The sequence below is a fragment of the Moschus berezovskii genome, chromosome 27 (assembly GCF_049115385.1).
Source record: "Moschus berezovskii isolate FMDL1 chromosome 27, NW_MosBer_1.0, whole genome shotgun sequence".
NCBI classification, from domain to species: Eukaryota; Metazoa; Chordata; class Mammalia; order Artiodactyla; family Moschidae; genus Moschus; species Moschus berezovskii.
In genome coordinates this window covers 4,203,001-4,228,627 of record NC_142486.1, presented here as the reverse complement: position 1 = coordinate 4,228,627, position 25,627 = coordinate 4,203,001, and the positions used below count along the sequence as shown (strand labels likewise).

At 41.8% G+C, this 25,627-nt stretch overlaps 1 protein-coding gene across 2 annotated transcripts in view; it reads left to right on the top strand.

Moving 5' to 3' along the window:
• Positions 1-477: 477 nt before the first annotated feature.
• Positions 478-25,627, top strand: part of USP42 (ubiquitin specific peptidase 42) — a 43,926-nt gene continuing 18,776 nt past the window's right edge. For both annotated transcript variants that reach the window (XM_055410338.2, XM_055410337.2), the window contains exons 1-6: positions 478-624; positions 4,701-4,950; positions 6,968-7,168; positions 22,827-22,937; positions 24,627-24,729; positions 25,441-25,508. In XM_055410338.2, coding sequence (XP_055266313.2) covers positions 4,710-4,950; positions 6,968-7,168; positions 22,827-22,937; positions 24,627-24,729; positions 25,441-25,508 — 724 coding nt within the window. In that variant the 5' untranslated portion in view covers positions 478-624; positions 4,701-4,709. The remainder of the gene's footprint in view (positions 625-4,700; positions 4,951-6,967; positions 7,169-22,826; positions 22,938-24,626; positions 24,730-25,440; positions 25,509-25,627) is intronic.

Sequence of the window (25,627 nt, the reverse complement as noted above, 5' to 3'; positions counted from 1 at the left end):
GAACACTGCTGGCGAAGTCCGAAGGTCCCCCGCTGGCTCCGGCGTCCTTAAATGCCGGGTCGCTAGGCTGAGGAGAATCTCTTCCGGACACCTGCCGTTTGAGGGTGGGGGCGCCCAGGTGTCCCCGCGTGGTCGCGTCGCCCCGGCGCGGGCCAGACCGGGCGCACGCCGGGCAGAGGCGGGGGGCGCGCTCGGGCCTCCGCTCGCGCCCCGCGGCCGCTGGGGAAGGACCTCAGCGCGCCCGCGCCGCGCGCGCGGCCCGGCGCCGCCAATCAGCGCGTCGCTCCCGCGGCCGCCCCGGCGCTCCAGTGACGCGCGCGCCAGCCCGCGCCCGCGGCGCTTTGGGCGACGGCCCCTCCCGCGCCCGCCCGGCCCGTTAGCTGCTCGCCGCGCCTCTTGTGCGACGGCCCCTGGGCGGCGGCGGCGGCAGCGCGTGCGGGGCGCGGCCTTGGCGCGCCCCCTGGCGGCCCGGCGGGGCGCTGCGGGCGCGGCGCTGACCCGGAGGCGGCGGCGGCGGTGCCCGGATGGAGGCACGTCATTGTCCCCCGCCGGGCGGCTGGGCTGTGTGCGGCGGCGGCGGCGGCGGCGGCCGAGGGGGATGGAGCGAGCGCCGAGCCGGGTCAGGTAAGCTCCCGCCTCCTCCCCGCCCGCCGCCGGCCGGCGTGGGGCCCGCGGATCGCCCGGCTCGCCCCGGCCGCCGCCGGCCGGGCCGCCACTCAGCCGGCGCGGCCCGCCGGGGGGCTGGCGCGGCCCCTCGTCCGCCGGCCCCGCTCCGCAGCGGGCCGGGCCGCCCGGGACCCCGCCGCGCGGGTGGCAGCGCCGCCGCCGCCGGCCGGCCGGGGCCAGGCCCGCCGGGGAGGGGGCGGCGGCCGCGCCGCCGCGGGAGCCGGGGTGCGCGGGGGAGGCCGGGCTGCCCCCCGGTTGCCATGGACACTGCCCTCCCGGCGCCCCCGCCCGGCCCAGCCCGCCCCCGCGGGCCGGGGGCCGGGGCCGGGGCGGCCGGGCCGGCAGCGGTCTGTCCCGGGTGGGCGTGTGCCGGCCGCCGGCCGCGGAGCGCCCCCCCACCCCGCGTGGCTGCCGCCCCCCGCCCCGAGCGCCCCCCGGAGCCCCGGGCTCGCCTCCCTGCCCCCGCAAAGAGACAAACTTTCCCACCGGGTCTGCCCGCCGCGCCAGCGCCGGTCCGCTCCGCCCTCGCGGGGCCGGCCACCTGGCCGGGTCCCCGCCGGGCGTCCCGAGTTGCGCACGCCGGCCGCCGGGCGGAGCGGGCACCCACTCGCGGGGAGCGGAGGGGGCCGGCCTGGCGTCGCGGTCCCCTCCACTCCCCAGAAGCGCGTGTGCCGGGGTCCTAGTCTTTTATCTTCGGGACAGGAAGAGCCAGCTTACCTGGAGAGGGGGTGGCGGGAGAGGGCGATAAGATGTTTGAGAAGATTTGGCGGAACCCGAAGTTTTTACGGTTTTAGGACTTTAACCTCGCTTTACGATGAATGCAATCGAGATCGCTTTTGGTGAATAGCTCTTTTATGTTCCGGGAGGCCTTAAGGAGGGCTGACTTGTTGATGGGAAAAGCACGTTGGTTGTTTAAAGTAAATAACACTCACATAACAGGAAAACTGGTTGAGACACTATTTAGTTAGCACCTGTTTTTCAAAGTGAGCCCCACTGTTTTAGCTTCTTCCACATGTTAGTCTCAAATCTTAACTTGTGTATTTGAAACATCATTCTCCTCTTTTGACTGTATTTATTCATTCAAAATGGATTGGTGATAATGAATCATCTGGCTCACTTGTTTGTATTTAGAGCCAGTTTCACTTTCTTTTCTGTGTCATTGAATTAAGTCTACAGAGATAGGTTTGTAGAAGTTTAAAGGTAGTCGATGTGTTTAGTTACAAGTAATTAAAATCCAGGTTGTGTCTTTTTAAAGCATATGTGTTTGAAAATGGAAATACAGCTGGGAGACGGATTAATATTAAGAAGCAGAATATAACAGTTTCTTTTTGCACGTACTGATATTATTACCACAATGTATGAGGAGTGCCATAATGTTTAGAGAGATGCTTATTCTAAAAATGAAAAAGGAACATATATTCTAGCCTCTCATCATCCCAAGGGAGAAGAAATACCATAGGAAGGACAGCATTTTAAGACTTTCGAGTAAAACATTGTATTTAGAGTGAGATACACTCAAAGGAAACACTTGTGAAGTCACTTTGTCTCATTGCTCCACACACCATCCAACCTTGATTCTTGTACCCAGTTTTTTTCAAACATGCTTTTGTGATTTTTTATCTGTCATCAGAAGATGTTGAGAGAAGTTTAAACTGTTCATTGAAGCAGTTACTTATAAGTCCTGAGATTTATAACAATAATGTTTAAAAGCTTTACTGAGTAAAGAACACTTAACATCTGAATCCTACACAGCATAGTTTGGCTTCCAGAAAGGTTTCTCCGTAGCAGATGGAGTTTAGTTTAATGCCTGATGGTTTCAGGGTAAGAATTCATTGGCTGAATACACATAATGAAGGAGAATGGATGGTTTTGGTTTTCCCAAGTTACAATGCGATTTGATTGTCAGTGACTGAGTTGTATGTTTTACTTAATTTTTTTTTTAAGAGTTGCCCCCCCCCCACACACACACAAAAGGCAACTGCAGCAAGTAAAATAGTTTTCTTAGGTCATTAGTGAATGAGTGTCCTGAAAGGGATGTTCACCCCCAGAAAATCAAGGTTTTTGCTGTTTAACATTATTGTGAATAAGGCTGGGTTAATTTGCTTCTTCCTTTTCTTCCTTCTATACTCCTTCCACTCTTGTTTTCTTCGTCATGCCTCTTGGTTTGCAGTTTCTTTTGACTGTCAAATGAGGAAAGTGTAATTTTTATTTGGATAATGTGGCTCTGGCTTTCTTCCTTAGTATGGGTCCTGTACTATATTTTACTTAGATTGACTTAACGTTTCAATTCAGTTTTTCTTTTTGTTAAGATCTAATTAACATCTTCTTTTCTATTTCTATGGAAGATTCCAAAATGTTTTCTTTAAGGTTGTACTTTTTAGGGAGGTGATAATCTTGCTTTCATGTAAAATCACAACAAAATCAAGGCTTAAAAAAACTCCTTGTTGTGAGTAGACTGTGCATCATAACATTTGTTAAGGTGTCATATGCATGGGTATTTATTTCACTGTTTTGAATATTTTTTGAAACAGGTTTTAATCCTACTTCAGAGTCCTTAAGGATTAAATGAGATACTTTATACAGATCAGTCACCTGCAGCCTGGTGCTCAGAGCAGACACTGGTTCCGTTCTCTCTTCCCAGCTCATTCATCTGTTCAGCACGCGTGGGGAGAGCTTTCCCTGTTCCAGGTCAGGGCGTACAAACAGAACACGAGGGAGAGGAGCGTGGCAGGCAGGACGGCTTCCCTAGAAACCAGCCGGAGGGTGCCCGGGTGCTGGGGAGCTTCCTGGAGGGGTTCTCATCCTGTCTTGGGGGAGGCAGTTGTCCAGGCAAGTGTCCCAGAGGAAATGCGGCCTGAAGGGAGCGGGGGGGGGGGGGGGGGCGGGGGTGCTCACTGGCTGGAGGTGCAAGGGTGAGAGAGACCTGGGGGAGACCAGTCCGTGCAGAGCTGGAGAGAGCAGGTAGGAGAGGGCCAGTGCGCGCCTGGGGAGGTTTCCGGGGGCGGCAGAGTGGGTACAGGGGTTGGGGAGCTGTGAGGGGGCGGTGCTTACCTGGAGGGCCACCTGTAGGGCAGTGGCCTGCTCAGGTTGGCCGCCACTGGGCGGTCTCAGAGCATTCCTGGACTGCTGTGCTCTGGACCTTGGTGGAGCCCAAAGGAAGCCCAGCCAGGAATGTGGGGCCTGGCGCCTGTGCCCAGTGGTGACTAGTTTGGGTTAGGGTTGCCCCGTTTCATAGCTCTGGTGGATTCTGTCCAGTCTCTCACAGGTCCTTACGAATATGAAGTTAGTGACTGACACAATACCCAGCACACAGAAAGTGCTCAATTAATGGTGGTCCTAAGATCTTAGTAGGGTTCAGAGAGAAAATTATAGTGAAGTGCTTTTATAACAGGTGTTTGTTTCCCAGTTTGATGTCAGAAATGCCTTAACGGGCTTCATTTTAAAAAGTCATGTATACCAAATGAATGAGCCTCTTCAGAAAATATGTTTCAAAAGTGAGACTTCCTATATATTTTTTACTTATATTTAAAAGAAAAGTAATATAGTTCAAACAGTGTCATTTTGAACTTGAAGCTTAAAGCTAGGTTTTCTTTTCAGGTAGTTGAGACTTTTTCCTGAGGAATTATATGTGAATTGAAAATTGAGCCAAAGGTATTAGTGCATTTCACATTCTAGGTTTAAGCAAAAGAGAGAAAAAGGTAATTCGTGAATGTAGAGAACTGGAAATTGAGGTACTTGATTGTAAATCAAAATATTAGATTTTCAGAGGGCATGAAAGAATGACATGATCTAATCAAATACTTCACTGAAGACTTTATGATGAAAAATCGTTGGCATGTTCAGATTAGCACAGTGGTAAATATCCCAAGAAAATTATTACAGAGCTAAAAAAGATACTGTTGCTTTTATATTGGAGTGATTTATTGGAAAGTTAGCCTGACTGCTTTTAATTATTTTCAAAGATTTAATGGTAGAATAAGTAGATTACTTTTCTTGACCTTATGAAGCAAATGTATGCTTTTTGTCTTTTACAGAGTTGAACAATGACCATAGTTGACAAAGCTTCTGAATCTTCAGACCCATCAGCCTGTCAGAACCAGCCTGGCAGTTCGGAGGCTGTCTCACCTGGAGACATGGACGCAGGTTCTGCCAGCTGGGGTGCTGTGTCTTCGTTAAATGATGTTTCAAATCACACACTTTCTTTAGGACCAGTACCTGGTGCTGTAGTTTATTCAAATTCATCTGTACCTGAAAAATCAAAACCATCACCACAAAAGGATCAAGGTATTACTTTTTAAAAGACTGAATCACTACAGGAAACTCCTGTATAAATGTGTCCATAAGTTGGTAGTTTCAGAGAGGGGCTTATTTTGCAAGATAAATTATTGCCACCTGAGTGGCCAGCAGAGTTACGTTATTTGACGGGCTTCATTTTCCTCTGCTTCTGCTTCATGATTAACATACCTATCATAACAGGGTAAGATTATTTTTAGTTACTATGAATTTCTTTAATTCGTAATTTTTTGAAGGATAAACTTTATTCTGGTGAGAATCAAGATGGACAAGCGTTTTGTTAGCTTGTCAGTTAACTACCGTGCCCTAAGTAAACGTCTGCCTCTTAAAAATTTAAAAACAGTTGACTTTTGACAAGTGAGCTCTGCACAACTTCGTTTTCAATGTTTTGTTTGTTTTTTCCCAGTTAAAGTCATCTGTAGTCATAAAGCTGTTTGAAAGAGAGCAGATCACTTAAATATTACATTATGTATCAAACCATATAAATGTGGTTACATGTATTAAGACTCATCCAGATAAGTAAGATGTGGACACTTTAGGTGACGCTCCTAAAACTTGGGGATTTGAAAGCTTTGAAGTTGCAAGAAAAGATTGATTCCCACTCAGGACATTGTTCATGTGGGGCGGCTTGGCCCTCGGACTGTTTGAGTGCTCTTGGTACATGTGATGCTGTGTCGTGGGCTGGGGGTGCGATTTGCTGACGGTGTCTGGGGGACTTTGTCTCACAGAACAGTTTTAGCGACTGTTGTACAGAGAGGTTTAGAGACCTTTATAAGCGGGCCTCTGCCACAGGACGTCTCCTCGCAGACCCAGCCACCTCTCGCCTTGCTGGGGCTCCTCTCTCCCTCAGGACTGAGTTGGTGTCATCCCAGCTGGTCCTTGTTTTGGGGCCCTTGTCACACATTTTAAAGGCTCATGTCTCGTATTTGGCTCTGCCTTCTTCACGAAGCTGAAGCCTGCCTTTTTGCGTACTTAAATGCTCAATGTCGCTGTTGCAAGCCAAGTACCGTCTGTTGGGCATCTTAGTCTTTGGTGGCATTGAGGAACTGGCATACTTCTGAACAAACACTCTGGCTGTGGATGATTTTGGCCTCTCCTAAATAAGTTGTTTTTGAGCTTCACCTGAGTTTTATTAGCATAGTTGTCAGTTAGCCATTTAAGTCTTAAAAATAGATTAAAAAATTCGTGTATAGTATCTTTACGAGTGTGTTATCATGGTGCCTGAAATCCCATTTCCTTACTGGTAAAGTTGGGATGACGTCACCACCACCCTTTAGAATCGGGTCTGACCGACAGCTAGTGAGGCCTCAGTAAGACGGCGGGAGGGTGGCGGTGCTGGTGGGGGCCGGACTGTCCGCACCCACCACAGGTGTCCCCGGGCGTCGACTTTCCTGCACTTGCTGTTGCATTGTTGTTTATTTATTAGATATAAAAAAGGATAACTATAATGAACTCTCTTGTACCCTTCAGTGAACTTTGTTTATCGACTTCTGGCCACTCATACCTCCACCCACTTAACTCCACTCCTCACTTCCCACCGTTTAAAACAAATCTAATACTTTCTATTTCATCTGTAAATATTTTAATGTGTTTATCTAAATCACTCTTTTCTGAAAATTAGAATGTTTTTCTATTAAAAATCCAGTCAATATTCAGATGTCCCCGGTCGTCACAGAATGGTTTTTAACAGTTGGTCATTGAAACCAACTTCCAAACAAGGTCTGTCCTTTGCATTTGGTGAATGTCTTTTTAAAGTTTTTTTAAATCTGTAAAATACTGTCCCCCCTCCCCCACACACACTTTTGTCCTTGAAATTTATTTATCAGAAAAAACAAATCATTTAGAATTTCCCGCATTCTGGGGTCTTTTCTTTTAAAATGTCCCTTTCTCCCCTGTGTTTCTGGTTAGCTGGTCATAAGAATCTTGGTCAGATTCAGGTGTGATGTCTTGTTATTTACTTAGCTTCAGAAGTGTGCAAAGCTTTCGTTTTAAATGTTTATTTTTCTAGCCCTAGGTGATGGCATTGCTCCTCCACAGAAAGTTCTCTTCCCATCTGAGAAGATTTGTCTTAAATGGCAACAGACTCATAGAGTAGGAGCTGGGCTCCAGAATTTGGGCAATACCTGTTTTGCAAACGCAGCACTGCAGTGTTTGACTTACACGCCGCCTCTCGCCAACTACATGCTTTCCCATGAGCACTCCAAGACATGTAAGTATCCTGCGTTATGTCATGTGCATGGTGCTGTTGCGGGGTGCTAACCTACTTTCATTTTTGTCTCTGAAATGAAAGTGAAGAATTAAGTCAAGAATTTGGTCATCACTAAGTTGGTTTCTTTTAGAAACCACGGAGGAAGACTCAAAGGTTTGCATTCAGGTTGCATAAAAAAACATTTTGCGTGTAATTTAATCTGTGGAATTATTTTAAAAGAAACGTGTTTTTTCGGCATTTGGCGTTTCTGAATACACTGCTGACTTTTCTACACTTGCTAAAAATCATGCCATAAATATCTACTGCCAACAACTTGGGACAAGCAGGGTTGAGTCTTGCCTCTCCTGGCATCCATCCTGTATCGAAGGCTTGATTCATTTACAGGCTTTAGGCGTGAGAGGAGCCTCTGGTCACCGCTCCTAACCCCTGGAAATTTGTGCAGGACTTTCCCTTTGGTGTGTGAGAGTTCAGTTTCCAACCTAGAGGGCAGGAAATTAGTTAAAACATGTTATGTCTTTAAAAACATGTTATGTCTTTCAAAGAGCATGTTTTACTTTAACTAGGGGAGAGCCAACTCAGTGGTCAGCTAGTGAAATTCAGAATTTAGACCGTATCCGTTTTTTGTTGAGGTTTTGAACTTCTACATATAGTATTATAAATGCCCTTCACCTTTTATAAATGAAAACTCCCTGTTCTTTGATCTACATTAATGTGTATGTGTATGTTCAGGTGCTAGTCCTTCATTATTAGGGTGAAAAAAAAAACCCTTGATTTCTTTCTGAAGAGTTCTTTAATTTTTTTTTTTTTTTGGTGGCTTGTGGGATCTTAGTTCGCCCACCAGCGATTGAACCCAGGCTCTTGGGCATGAAAGTGCTGAGTCCTAACCACTGGACCACCAGGAAATTCCCGAATAGTCCTATACTTGATGGAGAATTTAGATGCATTCTTTTAAAACTTTTTCCCCCTAAAGAACAAAATAATGGCTGTGTAAAGAATTTGGAAAGTACAGAAAATTTTAAAGTAACCGAAGGAAAATCACTGAGACTGTCAACCACCAAGAAGTATTTGCTCTGCCAGGGGGCTCAGATCACAGAATGAAGATTTTCTTTGCCCTCATTTTTTCCAAGTCCATAGTTGATAACTATGTTAATATGTAATAATTGACATAATTAACGTGGACAGCTTTCTGATCATTTTTGCACTTAATAAAACTGGGGTGTGAATGAGAGTCCAGCACTTGCACCTGGACATCGAGAGAGAGGGATGGAGACAACGATGCAGCTGCTTGGAGTTCCAGAATCAGGTGCCCATCTTTTACAGGCCATTGGTAGTTTTCCCTCGTTATCAATAAACAATAAACTGCACATACTTAAAATACACAGCTTGATGCATCTTGACATTTGTGCGCACCCATGAAACGACCACCACAATAATGAACTCTTTCATCGCCCCAGAAAGTCTCAGTGTGGCTTTGAAATCAGTCCTTCCAGCCCTTCCTGCCCTGCATCCCTTCCAGGCTGTGCAGCCACTGATGGGCTTTCTGTTTTACTGAAGATGAGTTTGTATTTCCTAGAATGTCTTATATGGAGGATTACACAGTATTTATGTTTATATTGCCTGGCTTTTTTCACTCAGCACAGTTATTTCAGTATTATTCTGGGTTGCTGCCTGTATCAGTGGTCACTTTTTATTGCTGAGTAGTATTCCATCATATGGATTAGTGTACCACAGTTTGTTTCTCCTTTCACCTGTTGAAGGACCTTTGGGTTATTTCCCTTTCGGGGCCATCACAAGTGAAGCTGCTATGAGGTTTTTGTAAGGACATGTGTTCACTTCTTGTGGGTAAGCATCTAGGAGAGGAATGGTTTGGTCCCATAATATGGGTACACTTGACTTTACTTCCAAACTGGGAAGAGGATTATGAGATTTTACATTCCCACTAGCAGTGAATGAAAGTTTCGTTTGCTCCGCATCTTCCCTTGATCCTTGGTGTGGTCAGTCTTTCTAATTTTAGCGACTCTGAACAGGTGTGTAGTGTGATGGTATCTTACCGTGGTTGGAATTTGCGTCTCTGTAGTGCATAACAGTGTTGAACATCCCCCCATATGGTTCTGCAGCAGCTGTCTGTTTGCTTTGCCCAAGTGCTTGCTCCTGTCTTTGGCCTGATTTAAAATTGGGTCATTATCTTCTTGTTGAATTTTGAGAGTTCTTTATATGTTCTGGATAGAAGTCCTTTATCCAGTACATGATTTGCAAACGTTATTTCTCAAACTGGAGAAAATAGTCTCTTCACACTGTCTTTCAAAGAACATGTTTTATTTACTTCGGTGTTTTTCTTTTTTTGTTGGTTGTGTGCTCAGTGTGGTATTTAAGAAATCTTTGCCTAACCAGAGGTGGCAAAGATTTCCTCTATTTTTTTTTTTTTAGCAGTCTTATACTTTTAGTTTTTATGTTTAGGTCAGTGATGCATTTTGAGTTAGTTTTTGTCAGTGGTGTAGAGTTCATGTTTTTCAATATGAATATCCAATTGTTCCAACGCTGTTTGTTCAAAAGATAGCCCTTCCTCCACTGAATTATTTTTGTACCTTTGTCAAAAATCAATTGATTGTATCCATGTGGATCTGTTTCTGACCTGTTTTGTTACACTGATCCGCTGTCTGTCTTGACTCCATAACACAGTGTCTTTTTAAAAAATTATTTTCTTTATTATTTGTGTTTTTGACTGCACTGGCTCTTCACTGCGGCACCGGCTTTCTCTGTTTGCAGCAGGCGGGGACTGCTCTCTCTTTGGGGTGCTGGTGCTTCTCATGAGGTGGCTTCTCATTGCAGAACACAGCTCTAGGGCACTCCGCTTATTGCGCCACAGCCTGATAACAGCAGTGTCTGGTTACTATGTATTTAAAAGTTTTGAAACTAGGTAGCTTTTCCAACTTTGCTCTCCTTTTTCAAAGCTGTTTTGGCCATTCCTGGTCTTTTTTATTTCCAAATTAACTTTGAAATCAGTTTGTCAATTTCTACAAAAAAGCCTCCTGAGAGTTTGCCCAGGATTGTGTGGAACCTGTAAATCAGTTTGAGATGTATGACATCTAAACAGTATTGTCTTCTGACCCACAAGCAAGGTGTACGTCTCCGTCTATTTAGGTTCTCTTTGATTTTGCTTAGCACTGCTGCATAGTTTTCAGTATACAAGTATAATGTGCACATTTTAAAATCCAGTTTATTGCTAAGTATTTCATATTTTTGAAAGCTATTATAAATGGTAATATATATTTTGACCTTCAAGTTTTGATTGTTTATTGCTAGAATGTAGAAATGCAATTGACTCTTGTTTATTGATCTCGTATCCTACAAGTTTGTGAGCTCCTTAATTCCAGTTTTGTTTTTTTTTTAATACAGTTACCTGATTGGTTACCCTTGTGATTGCTTAGAGGCATGTTTTTCAGTTGCCAGATGTTTGGGAATTTTTCAGAAATTGTCCTTCTACTGATTACTAATTTAATTGCATTGTGGTCAGAGAAGATATTTTTATTGTTTGAATCCTTTGAAATTTGAGACTTGTTTTATGCACTAGAATGTGGTTTAGTTTGTTAAATATTCCGTGTATACTTAATAAGGATGTGTGTTCTTCATTGGTTGGAGTTTCTATAAATGCTGATTATGTTTAGTTAGTTGATAATGTTGTTAAGATAGTCTTTTATGTCCTTACTGCTTTTCTGTCTACTTGTTCTACCAAATTTTGGGAGAGATACATTGAAATAAAATACATCGAGTAAAATTCTTGTAAATAGCCTTGTAGTTCTTATTTTTTCATCTAGTCTTACAGTCTCTGCCTTTTATTTTAGAGTGTAAATCATTTATATTTAATGAGAGTATTGATGTGATTGGGTTTTTTATTTACCATCTTGCTATTTGTCTTCTGTTTGTCCTATATACTTTGTTCCCTTTTTCATCTGTTTCTGCCTTCTTTGGAATGAGTGACTATATGATATTTCCTCTACTTTATTGTCATATCTTCTCAACTTTGTTTTCTCTTTTTAGTGGTTGCTGTAGGGTTTAACATATACCTTTAACTTACTGTAGCTTCCTTTAAAATACTATTCCATTTTTCATGTTCTGTAAGGGTTTCATGATGATATACTTTGATGACCTCTCCCTCGGCATTTGTGCTATTGTCATACATTTTATTTTTACTTATTTTGTTACCACATAATATGTTGTGTTATTTTGCTGTAAATAAAATTTGAAAGTTTTAAGAGGTTTGTTAAGGTTTCTTTTTTTTTTTTATTGACATGAATCCGCCCCGGGTGTACATGTGTCCCCATCTTGAACCCCACTCCCACCTCCCTCCCCATCCCATCCCTCTGGGTCATGCCAGTGCACCAGCCCCGAGCATCCTGTATCATGCATCGAACCTGGACTGGCGATTCGTTTCACATATGATAATATACATGTTTCAATGCCATTCTCCCAAATCATCCCACCCTCACCCTCTCCCACAGAGTCCAAAAGACTGTTCTATACATCTGTGTCTCTTTTGCTGTCTCGCATACAGGGTTATGGTTATCATAACCATCTTTCTAAATTCCATATATATGCATTAGTATACTGTATTGGTGTTTTTCTTTCTGGCTTACTTCACTCTGTATAATAGGCTCCAGTTTCATCCACCTCATTACAACTGTTTCAAATGTATTCTTTTTAATGGCTGAGTAATACTCCATTGTGTATATGTACCAAAGCTTTCTTATCAATTTGTCTGCAGATGGACATCTAGGTTGCTTCCATGTCCTGGCTATTATAAACAGTGCTGCGATGAACATTGGGGTACACATGTCTATCAGTTCTGGTTTCCTCGGTGTGTATGCTCAGGAGTACGATTGCTGGGTAGTATAGCAGTTCTATTTCCAGTTTTTTAAGAAATCTCCACACTGTTCTCCATAGTGGCTGTTCTAGTTTGCATTCCCACCAACAGTGTGAGAGGGTTCCCTCTTCTCCACACCCTCTCCAGCATTTATTGCTTGTAGACTTTGGATAGCAGCCATTCTGACTGGCGTGAAATGTTTCTTTAATAAATCTTTTATATTTTCTTACTTTTATCATTTCTGCTGCTTTTAATTCCTCTATGTAGATCTAGGTACCATCTGGAATTTTCTTATGCCTGGAGGAATTCTCTTAACTATTTTTGCTGATTTTTGTTTTGTTTTTTATTCTTGGTCTGAAATGTCTTTGTTTTGCTTTTTTGAAGTTAAGCTTTTTATTTTGAGGTAAGTTTAGGTTTCCATGCAGTTGTAAGAAGTCACCCAGAGACATCCTATGTACCCTCACCCACTTTCCCCGAGTGGTGACACTGCAGTTCAGTCTTCCAACCAGGATATTGATACTGATGCAGTCAAGGTATGGAACATTTCCATTCCTAAGGGAATGTTTCCCTTCTATAGCCAAGCCCACTTCCCTCAAGCCCCTACATCCTCCTTAATCCCAACAGCCACTGGTTTTTCAGTTATGTTATTTTGTTATTTCAAGAATGTTGCATCTGTTGAATTATATAATAGGGAATTGGCTTCTTCACTTAAGCCTAAGTCTTTGGATATTTCTTCACTTTGTTGTATATATTAATAATTTGTTCCTTTTTGTTGCTGAGTCGTATTCCATGGTATGGATGAACCACAATTTGTTTAACCATTCATCCATTAAAGGACGTCTGGGTGGTTTCTAGTTTTGGATATTATGAATAGAGCTGCTGTAAACAGTACTGTGTAGAGCATATGTGTGATCACAAGTCTTTATTTCTCTGGAATAAGTGCCCAGACTGCTGTTGCTGGGTCATGAGGTAGTTGCATATTTGGTTTTATAAGAAATTGCCTAATAGTTCCTTAGATGGCTGACCATTTGCATTTCCACCATCAATGTATCAAGAGTTCCAATTGCTCTTCATTGTTGCCAACACTTGATGTTGTCACTATTTTTCATTTTAGCCATACTTTAATTATGCATGCAATGATATCTCATTGTGGTTTTAATTTGGATTTCCCTAATGCCTAAAGGTCTGAAACTTCTCTCCGTGTGTGTTTATCATCTGTATATCTTTGGTAAAATGTCTCTTTGTATCTTTTGTTTGTTTTCTGTTGTGTTCTTTTGTTTTTTTATGGTTGTTTTGTTCTTTATGTATTCTAGACAGTAGGTCTTTTAGGTATATATTTCCAACGTTTCCTGCCAGTTTGAAGCTTGTCCCCTTACCCTTAGCAGGATCTTTCACAGTACAAAAGTTTTAAATTTTGGTGAAGGTGAGTTTTTCCTTTTATGGATTATGTTTTTGCTGTCGAGTATAAGATCTCTTTGCATAGCCCTTGACCCTAAAGATTTTCTCCTGTTTTTTTTTTTCTGAAAAGTTTTATAGTTTTATATTTTATGATTAGATATATGATCCTTTTTATGTCAATTTTTGTATAGCGTGAAGTGTTTTTTTTTTGTTTATTTGTATGTTTGTGGATGTTCAGTTGCTCTAGCACCATTTGTTGAAAAGGCTAGCTTTCCTTCACTGAATAGTTTTCATATTTCTGTAAAAAACCACTTGGGTGTGGGTCTGTCCCTGGGTCCCCTGTTCTGCTCTGTTAAGGTATGTATCTGACCCCCAGTATGGTCTGTTATTGTGGCTGTGCAGTAAATCTTGGTATCAGATAGAGTGATTCCATCCACTTACTCTTTTTCAGAATTCTATTTTTTTCCTCTATTCTAGTTCCCTTGTTTATTTAAATTATAGAATAATCTTGTCTGTATTTACAAAAAAGCTTGCTGGGAGTTTGATAGGCATTCTGTTGACCCTGTGTCCAGTTTGGGGAGGACTGGCGTCTTCCCTGTGCTGGCGTCCCCAGTCTGTGGGCGTGCTGTGTCCCTGTCCTCGGGCCTCTGCTTTGCTTCCTCAGTGTTGCACGGTTATCCGCATGTTTTGTTTTGTTAGTTACGCATCTCATTCTTCTATTTTTTGAGGAATCAGAGGCATCATTATATTTTTAATTTTGGTGTTCATGTGCTTATTGCTGGTATATAAAAATACATTTCAGTTTTGTAAATTTTTGTGTATTGACCTTGCTGACGTCCCTTAACAGTTCTAGGCTTTTTTTTTTTTGGTGGAGTCCTTGTATTTTTCTGTTTAGAGAGTCATGCCATATGTAAATGGGGCATTTTTACTTACTTTTTACTGATCTGTATCCTTTTTTCCCTTTTCTTGCCTTATTTCACTGGCTAGAACTTCTGGCACTGTGTTGAATCAGTGATCCGAGGTGACCTCCTTGCCTCATTTCTGATCTTTGGAGAAGAGCATTCAGTTTGATATTAGCTGTAGGTTTTTGGTGTATCCTGTTTATCAAGTCAGGGAAGTTCTTCTCAGTTTCTTTTTTTCCCCCTGTTTTACCAGTTCCTGCTTTTTATCATGAAATAGTGTTGATTTTTGTCAATAGCTTTTTCTATATCAAATTGATATGATCATGTGAATTTCTTCTTTAGCTTATTATGGTGGAATATTCTGGTAGATTTTCCAATATTGAGTCAGCTTTGTATCTCAGGAATAAACTACATTTGGTCATGATGTTTAATTATTTTTATATTTTCCTAAATTTTTATTAAGGGTTGTTATGTCTGTTCATGAGGTGTGTCAGTCTGTAATCTGTTTTATACCATCTTTGTTTGGTTTTGGTATTAGGATAATACTAGCTGTATAAGATGGGCTTGATAAAGGACAGAAATGGTATGGATCTAACAGAAGCAGAAGATATTAAGAAGAGGTTGCAAGAATACACAGAACTGTACAAAAAAGATCTTCACTTCCCAGATAATCATGATGGTGTGATCACTCACCTAGAGCCAGACAGCCTGGAATGTGAAGTCAAGTGGGCCTTAGAAAGCATCACTGCGAACAAAGTTAGTGGAGGTGATGGAATTCCAGTTGAGCTATTTCAAGTCCTAAAAGATGATGCTGTGAAAGTGCTGTACTCCATATGCCAGCAAATTTGAAAAACTCAGCAGTGGCCACAGGACTGGAAAAGGTCAGTTCTCATTCCAGTCCCAAAGAAAGGCAATGCCAAAGAATGCTCAAACTACCACACAATTGCACTCATCTCCCACGCTAGTAAAGTCATGCATAAAATTCTCCTAGCCAGGCTTCAGCAATACGTGAACCGGGAACTTCCAGATGTTCAAACTGGTTTTAGGAAAGGCAGAGGAACCAGAGATCAAATTGCCAACATCCGCTGGATCATGGAGAAAGCAAGAGAGTTCCAGAAAAACGTCTATTTCTGCTTCATTGACTATGCCAAAGCCTTTGACTGTGTGGATCACAATAAACTGTGGAAAATTCTGAAAGAGGTGGGAATACCAGACCACCTGACCTGCCTCTTTGAGAAACCTATATGCAGGTCAGGAAGCAACAGTTAGAACTGGACATGGAACAACAGACTGGTTCCAAATTGGAAAAGGAGTACGTCAAGGTTGTATATTGTCACCCTGCTTATTTAACTTGTATGCAGAGTACATCATGAGGAATGCTGGGCTGGAAGAAGCACAAGCTGGAATAAAAATTGCCGGGAGAAATGTCAATAACCTCAGATATGCAGATGACACCACCCTTATGGCAGAAAATGAAGAGGAACTAAAGAGCCTCTTGATGAAAGTAAAAGAGGAGAGTGAAAAAGTTGGCTTAAAGCTCAACATTCAGAAAGCGAAGATCATGGCATGTGGTCCCATCACTTCATGGGAAATAGGTGGGGAAACAGTGGAAATAGTGTCAGACTACTTTTTTGGGCTCCAAAATCACTGCAGATGGTGATTGCAGCCATGAAATTAAAAGACGCTTACTCCTTGGAAGGAAAGTTATGACCAACCTAAACAGTATATTAAAAAGCAGAGATATTACTTTGTCAACAAAGGTCTGTCTAGTCAAGGCTGTGGTTTTTCCCGTGGTCATGTATGGATGTGAGAGTTGGACTGTGAAGAAAGCTAAGTGCTGAAGAATTGATGCTTTTGCTTTTGAACTGTGGTGCTGGAGAATATTCTTGCGAGTCCCTTGGACTGCAAGGAGATCCAACCAGTCCATCCTAAAGGAGACCAGTCCTGGGTGTTCATTGGAAGGACTGATGCTGAGGCTGAAACTCCAATACTTTGGCCATCTCATGCGAAGAGTTGACTCATTGGAAAAGACCCTGATGCTGGGAGGGATTGGGGGCGGGAGGAGACAGGGACGACAGAGAATGAGATGGCTGGATGGCATCACCGACTCGATGCACATGAGTTTGGTTGAGCTCCGAGAGTTGGTGATGGACAGGGAGGCCTGGCGTGCTGTGATTCATGGGGTCACAAAGAGTCGGACAGGACTGAGCGACTGAACTGAACTGAACTGAGCTTTATAAATGTGTTTGGGATATGTTAACTCCTATTTTTTGGAGATTGTATAGAATATTGATGTAAATTTTTATATAAACATTTAGTGTAGAATCCATCAGTGAAAATATTTTGGCCTAGAGATTTCTTTTTTGGGGTAGTTTTAAAGTTGCAAATTTAATTTCCTTAGTAAGTATAGAGCTATTCAGATTATTTTATTTTCGATGGGTTATGGTAGTCCACTTTTTTGAGGAGTTGGTCCGTTTCTCCTATGTTGTTAAATTTACATGTGTCAGGTTAATTACAGAATATATTTACATATATTCTCTTGTTTCTCCTTTGATGTCTGCAGGGTTTGTGTTGATTTACTTGTTTTTGATATTGTTATAACTGTAAATTTCCCTTTGGACACTGCTTTAACTGTGTCTCCAAACTTTTGATATGTTGTCTATTCAACTTTTATTTTAACCCTTTGAACCACGGGTTGTTGAGAAGTGTTACTCAGTTTCCAGGTTATTTATAGACTTTCTTGTGTTCTCTCTGTCTCTCACTGATTTTTAGGATTTTCCATTCCGCACTTTTTGTGATTTCTGTTGTTTTACTTTTTGGGGCAGGTTTGTGGCCCAGGATGTAGTCTGTCTTGGTGTATGTCTGTGAGCCCTTGAAACATGTGTGTATTCTGTTGTTGGGTGGGGTATTCTATAAACGGTGATGGAATTTCATTGGCTCTTGGTGGTGTTGAGTTCTCCTTGCTGGTTTTCTGACTAATTGTTTAGTTGTTGACAGAAGGATGTTGAGGTTTCCAGCTCTAATTGTGTGTGGATTTCTATATATCCATTTTCAGGTCTGAACTTTACAGCTTTGTTGTTTGGTACAAACACATTTAGGATTGCTTTGTCTTTCTGATGGGTTGATCCTTTATATAATGTCCTTTTCTCTGATAGCTTTCTTTGCTCTGAAGTCTACTCGATCTGCTATTAATATAGCCATTCCTGCTTTCTTTGGGTTATTGTTTGCATGACATGTATTTTTCCATCTTTTTTCTTTGAGCCTGTTTCTATTGTTACATTTGAAGTGAGTTTCTTACAGGCAAAATAGTTGAATCATGTTTTTAAATCTGCTTTGTTAATTTAGATCTTTTAATTAGTATATTTATTAATATTTGAGGTAGTCATTTATACATTAGGACTCAAGTTGACCATTTTGTATTTTGTTTTCTGTTCAGTTATTCATTTGTCTTATCTGTGCCTACTTGTGGGTTACTTGAGTAATTTGTTTTTGAACTTATGTTTTTGAGTGTATCTCTTTATATAGTCTTTTTAGAGGTTCCTCTAGGTTTACTTTGTTTATATGTAGCTTTTCACAGTTTACTAATGATGTCATTTTACCAATTCAGGGGAAATGTAGAAACTTGACCTTTTGCCTCCTTTATTCTTCCCTAGTTACCATGTAATTAAATATTTCCTTTAAGTACATTTAGGACCACATTTAGAGACAGTGTTATAATCCTTATTTCAACTGTCACATAATTTAGAAAACCCAAGAGAAGGAAAATGTATTTGTCTATATTTTTGATTACTGTGTTTTCTTTCTTCCCAGGGTTGCTTTAAAAAAAAAAACACAAAAACTCAAATCACTTCCTTCTTGTTTAGAGAGCTTCTGACTCAAGGAAGTCATTCTTGAAGTTATTTACTATAAGTCATTCTTACTTTTAGGGTAATTCTGTTGGTGACAGATTCTCCTCATTTGCTTCACTTGAAACTGTCTTAATTTCATCTTATTCCTGAAGGACTTTTCCACTGGGTATAGGATTCTGGATTTACTGTCCCTTTCTTTCAGCACTTGAAAATTGTTGTGCTACTTCCTCTGTCCTCCATGGTTTTTGGTGTGAAATCCATTTCTGTTCAAGTTTTCTCTTATAGGTAAGGTGGTTTTTCTACCACTACTTCCAAGTTATTTTTCTATGTCTTTAGAAAAGACATAGACAAAAAGACAGACTTTTCACAAGTTTGATGTGATGTGTCTTGGTGTTTATTTCTTTGTTCTTTTTCCTGTTTGGTGTTTGCAGTGCTTCTTGAATTACATCTTTTGCCAAATTTGGGGGAATTTCCGCCTTCGTTTCTTATACTTTAAACCGAGCCTTCTCTCTCCTCTCCTTCTGGGACCCTGATGGCATATGTGTTAGATATTCTGTTAGGGTCCCACAGGTCCCTGGGCGCTGTTCCCCTTTCCTTCCCAGTCTGCTGTTTCTCTGCTGGTTAGAGTGCATAAGTTCTGCTGTTCTGCGCACGTGTTTACTGATTCTTTGCTCGGTCAGTTCTGTTCTGCTTAGTTCATCCACAGAGCTTCTTACTTCGGTCATTGTGTTTTTCATTTCTAAAATTTCCACTTGGTTCTTTATATTTTTTATTTCTTTGTTGAGTCTTTCTATATTGTTTTATTTGTGTCTAGTATATTCATAACTACCTGTTGAGGCATTTTTGCCGTGGCTGCTTTAAAACCTTTGTTAGATAATTCTAACATGTCTTATCTTAGGGTTGGTATCTATTCATTGTCTTTTATTCACTTCTCCAGCACTCAGAAATTCTTGGTTCTTAGTATGATGCGTGATTTTCAGTTGAAACCTGGACATTTTTGTGTTATGCTATAAAATATTGGATCTTATCTGATCTGTGTTTTGAGTGGCTTTCTCTTGACACCATTCTGGCAAAGGGAGAATTATTAGGTGGAGACAGAAGTCCAGATTCCACACTCAGCCTCTGTTGACATCCAAGGCGGGGTTTGGGCTCCACGTTCTTGCTGGGTGGGAGTGGGGGTTTCCGCTACCCCCAGTCTCTAGGGAGACTGCAGAGGCTTTTTACCACTGGGTGATGGCAAGAGTCCTGATTCCGACACTACCCAGTGGGGAGCTGGACAGACGCTTCTTCTTTCTGTCTCTTTCTTGCGGTGTAATTCATTACAATGTTGTATGTTGTTGCTGTTGTTCAGTCACTAAGTTGTGTCCAACTCTTTGCGACCCATGGACTGCAGCACACCAGGCTTCCCTGTCCTGCACTGTCTCTCGGAGCTTGCTCACATTCATGTCGTTTGATTTGGTGACGCCCTCCAACCTCTCATCCTCGGTCGTCCCCTGCCCCTCCTGCCCTCAGTCTTTCCCAGCATCAGGGTCTTTTCTCTTGAGTCAGCTCTTCACATCAGGTGGCCAGAGTAGTAGAGCTTCAGCTTCTGTTCAGTCGTTCCACTGAATATTCAGGGTAGATTTCCTTTAGGATTGACTGGTTTGATGCTGTCCAAGGGACTCTCAAGAGTCTTCTGCAGCGCCACAGTTCAGAAGCATCAGTTCTTTGGCACTCAGCCTTCTTTACGATGTGTGCAGTATAGTGATGCCCAGTGTTTAAAGGTTATGCTCCATTTATGAGCACATTGATTATAAGATACTGGCTGTATTTCCTGTGTTGTACACTATCCTTGCAGCTTATTTTATATATAATAGTTTGTACTTGTTCATCTCTTCCTGCTGTCACACCCTTCCCTTCTCTCTCCCCACAGGTAACCACTAATCCGTTCTCTGTAGCTGAGTATGTTACTTTTTTGTTGTATTCACTGGTGTGTTGTGTTTTTTTGATTCCACATGTCAGTGTTACCCTACCAGCATTTGTCTTTCTGTGTCTGACTGACTTAAATCGGCATCATATGGAGGGGTGCTTCTTCACTACTGGTTTGGGGTGGAAGTCCAGGCCCCTCTTTTGATCTTCACTGACGTTGTGAGGTGGGGGTGCAGCTTGTTATCACTCAGCATGGGTGAAATTTCCCATTCCTAATCTACCTGTTTTTAACAGCATGCCAGAAGCTTTCACTGTGGCTTTGTCCCCTGCTTTTGTTCGTATTTCCAGGTTGGTGGCTTCTTCTGCTCCAAGTCAGAAATATATGAAGCAGAAAGAAAACCAGAAAACTCACTGCCATGTCATTCCTTGGGCTCTGAAACCGTTCATTTGTCTTTTTCTCTCCACCTTTCCCAGCTTTCTTATGTCTGTTTCATAAACAATGTCCAGAGGGTTTGTTGTTGTGCTTAGTGGGAGGAATAGGAAAAAGTACCACCAGTCCATCTGAGAAGTGGCACGTCTCGTCTTTGTTTCTGAAAGATGTTTGCATGGGGTGTGGAGATCCCGTGCTGACGTTTCTCTCTCCATGCTTGAGACTCGTCACTCTCCTGTCTTCTCTTGCCTTGTCTCTAACAAGTCTGTTGTCAGTCGTAACTTTGTTCTTATTTATATACATCATTTATTTCCACCTGCTTTAAATCTTTTATTTATGAGCAGCCTTCTGTTTGGGTTTTGTTGAAGTTGTTAGATCTGTAAATTTGTTCTTTATGTTTGTATGCCTTTTTAGTCATTTTAAAAAATGTTTATTATAATTGTGCTAAATCACTTCAATTGTGTCCAACTCTTTGTGACCCTGTGGACTGTATCCCACCAGGCTCCTCTGCCCACAGGATTCTCCAGGCAATAGTGGAGTGGGTTGCCATGCCTTCCTCCAGAGGATGTCCCCAACCCAAGGATCGAACCTGTGTGTGTTACATCTCCTGCATTGGCAGACAGGTTCTTTACCACTAGCATCACTTGGGAAGCCCCCAATATTTATTAACATTAATAAATTTACCTTTATAGGAATTACTATAATTACTGTATGGTTAACTCCTTTATTGTATGGTTCTGTTAATTTGGGGGGTCGGTTTTATGAACTTTAATACAGGTGTAGGTTCATGTAAACCACTGTCTCAGTCAGGATGCACAATGGCTCTGCCACTGTTTAAAAAAACTGCCTTGTGCTGTCCCTTTGGAAACAGTCATTTCTTAAAATACTTCTCCTGTCTCTTCTCCTTCAGACTCCAATTACATGTATACTGGGGACAACTACAAGTAGTCCCATAGCTCACTGATACTCTTTTTTTCTTCTTGTTATTTTGAGAGGTTTTTTTTTTTTTTTTTTTAGGTTGTGTTTCATAATAGATAAGTTCTGCTGCTAAGTCTTCAAGTTTGCTAATCTTTTCTTCTTTTGTTACTAATCTGTTATTAAATCTACTTGTTGTGTTTTTCGTCTCAGAAATCCTACCTTTCATCTGTAAAGTAGATTTGGTTTTATTTCCGTGTCTCTCCTTAACATGCCCTTGCTTTTTTCTACATCCTTGAGCATGGAAATATATATATATATATATATATATAAAGTCTTTTTTGTTGTCCTTGTTTTTGAGGACATTTCCAGGTCTATTTCTGTGTCATTTCCAGGTCTGTTTCTGTGTCATTTCCAGGTCTGTTTCTGCTTCTCTGCTCCCTGTTATTGGTCTTTTCTGCATCTGTGCGTGCCTTGTACTCTTCAGTTAGAATTTTATGTTGCTGGGTGCTAGATTTTCTTTTTATTCCTGTAAATATTTTGAACTTTACTCTGAGACACAGTAATGTTAACTGGAAATAGTTTGGACCTTTTGAGACTTTAAAAACTTTGTCAGGCAGGACTGAGCCACCTTTAGTTTTAGGTGTTTGTTGAATTCGGTGTAATTGGCTTTTGGGGCCACACAATTCTTTATTGTAGAGGCTGCTTACTGTAGGATGCTGAACAGCATCTGTGGTCTCTACCCACTAGACGCCAGTAGCACCTAGTGAGCTAAGGTGGTTTTCATATTTTTAAAAGCTGTTAAAAAAATACAGCAGAGACCTTTGTATGTGGAAAAGCCAGAATGCTTGAGATTTTGAAAGGAGACATTCCTTTACTGTTTGAGACATATGGTAGCATGAGGAAGAAAAACTTCTAATTTCTCCGGTGAAGGAGATGGCAACCCACTTCAGTGTTCTTGCCTGGAGAATCCCAGGGACGGGGGAGCCTGGTGGGCTGCCGTCTATGGGGTCGCACAGAATTGGACACGACTGAAGCGACTTAGCAGCAGCAGCAGCAGCAGCAGACAATAGTTAAGAGCACAGGCTTCAAAATTAAAAGAGTATGATTTGAGCCCAATTATGTTCCTGCCCCTTAATAACTATTTGGCACTGGGCAAATTTTTAACTCTCTGAGCCTCAGTTTCCTTTCTTGTAAAATAGAGTCAATGTATATTTATCACTTAGGTTTGTTGGAGAATCAAATGGAAATGAGTAAAAGTATATAGCTCAATAACAGGACACATCGTTACTGTTATCCTTGTTTCAGGAGAGTGCTTGTTATTTATAATACCCCTTGGTGTAGATACAGTGTCATATTTTGCTAACTTGGAGGATTATCATCTGTTATCTTTCAGGTCATGCAGAAGGATTTTGCATGATGTGTACAATGCAAGCACATATCACCCAGGCACTCAGTAATCCTGGGGATGTTATTAAACCGATGTTTGTCATTAATGAGATGCGGCGTAAGTATCATCTCTAGTAGTTTATATGAATATTTGTTAGCCAGTTGGTCTTAATGATCTGACTGGTAAATGATGAGCTCCTTGGATATTGCAGCAAACAGTTTATTTATTGTATATGAATATGTCTTTAACGAATAACAGTTTTTTAGCAAACCATTTACTATGTAAACACATTTTGAAACCTAAAGCAAAAGATGATAATATAGTAAAGAAGATGGTATTCAGTTTGATATATCTGATATATGTATTTTGATATATTCAGTTTTATATAATTTGATAAATAAATTAAAAATGATAAAACCCTCAAATTTGTTAATAAAATTGATAACTTTTGCAGCATTTTTCCTAGATATTTGGATTTCTATGCTGAGTAATACTAACTCTAAATATTGCCCCACCGATTTCTTTAAATAGTTTTCAGTTTGCTTTAATTCAGTGAATGAGGATTACACTACACATAGTGACAGGAATTATCAAAATAAAGTTAATTATATTCTTAAAGAACATTTTATACTCAGAACTTAGCAAATTTGTGGATAAATTTCACAAGTTTCTATATAATTTTTAATGACTTTAAAATCTCCTCTTGCATTATAATGATTCTGATAGGTTGCATGAAATTTCTTAGGCACTTTCTGCATGTGTTTTGCAGTAAGCTTTTGTATTATCTTAATTAACTGAGTTGGAATAAAAAATGCTTACAAATAAAACAAAAACCTGACTCTTAATCTGGTATCTAGCTGGGTAATTATAGAGGTGGATAATTACACAGTGACAGTTTATAATCCTTTTGCCTAAAAAGCTGCTGAGGATAAAGAAGTGTTATCTTGGCTCTTGGTACTATTAACAGGCTGAAGAAGACCATGAAAATTTTTTTTAAACATTGGTGGATCTTAGCAAAATTTTAGCCAGCGGTGATTTTGTTTGTTGAATTATATGTGTATATTATATATACTGATATGCACACGCATACACACACGTACATGGCAGACATAATTTTTTAAACCTAGTTCTTTAAGAGAATGCTATTGGTGTGTGTATGTACATACATCTACGGACACACCCCCCCCCCAACTCTAGACATACATGGTTAAATAATGAAATCGTTGTTGTAGGTCAGAACTTGTGGAATGTGGTCAATTTCATATGATTCAAGTTAATACATATGTATATATTCATTCACATAACACTATATGTATATTTATACTTCTGTATTGTTTTTCATTGTCGTTTTGGCTTGTGGCTATTTGGTCAGTTAGAAATAGGACTGAGATGTTACTGTGCAGTGGAGAATATAATATGTTCTCTGGGTTACTGGGATAGAATTAGGTTCACACTTTGTGTTTTCTACAGATTCTCTTAGGGAATTCTAGCGCCCAGGTTAAGATGTGTGCACTGACATAACATTTGAGGCGAAGCTTTGAAACAGTAACAGCTAAAGTTGAGTTTACTCAGGAATCATTTTGTTGCTAAGACAGTCTCTGGGCTCTCAGAAACTCCAGCCCATGTGGGCTGTTAGTGGTCTCTCGGGCTCATTCCTAGGTGTTCTCAGGGGAACCTTTGATAATGCTATTTCATCATAGAATAGTTATCCAACCAGTATATTATCATAAGATACAACCTCGAGGGGGAGTACAGCCTGGGCGTATGATAAGCGATGATAAGACTGTCTTTCCTCAAACTCTACAGGTATAGCCAGGCACTTCCGCTTTGGAAACCAAGAAGATGCCCATGAATTCCTTCAGTACACCGTTGATGCTATGCAAAAAGCATGCTTGAACGGCAGCAATAAGTGAGTCAACACAGCATCGGTCGCCCCCCGCCCCCGCCCTGGCCACCCCGCTGGCTCGCCTTCCAGGAGGGGTGCACGGAGCTCTCTGTCAGCTTCACCTTTTGACTTTGTGCCGCCTCTTCCTCAAGTGCTTTGCCTTATTTTAAAATGGTTGAAATTTTAAAAGGTGTGCTTCCTATCTCTAGCCTTTGAAATCTGTGTGTGTTCCCTTTGTCACTGGGGTCAGTTACCAATCCCTGCAGTCTCATTTTTAAAATCTAAACGTGGGCTCAGGGGAAGGTTGGAGAAACAGACAAGTCGAAGCCCACTTGCTATTGCCTCGACACCCCCAGAGGCCTGCATTCCCTTCCTACGGCCCCAGGCCCTGCCTCTGCCGCACACTCGGCGTCTGGATGGTGCTGGGCTGCAGAGCAGGGTCCTCACACTTGGGTCCCAGTCCTGCTCTGGGCGACTGCTTCTTGCTGCCTGCTTCAGGGCCAGAGTCCTGGCCTGATTTCCGAATCCCTTCTTAATACCGTCGGGCCACTTCTCCTCCTTACCCCAGACGTGTCTTTGATGAGGCCAGGCTGTCCCCTGGCTGTCACCGTACTGTGCGGCTCTCTTGTGTGAACTGTCATTCTTCTATGGATGCATGTGGTTTTAGCATCAGTTACAGCACCTCTTGTTTTTGCAGAACGCTTCTCTCATCTCACTGTTTGATTTTTTTTCCAGATTGGACAGACACACCCAGGCCACCACACTCGTCTGTCAGATATTTGGAGGCTACCTAAGATCTAGAGGTAAACTCTTGGTTTCGAAGGTTGGTAATTGTGATCTGACATGTGATGTAAAAGGATGCAAGGGCTCCGAAAGGGCTAAGAAGGGCCCGTATGTCTCCCTGCCGGCCCAGGCTCCCATC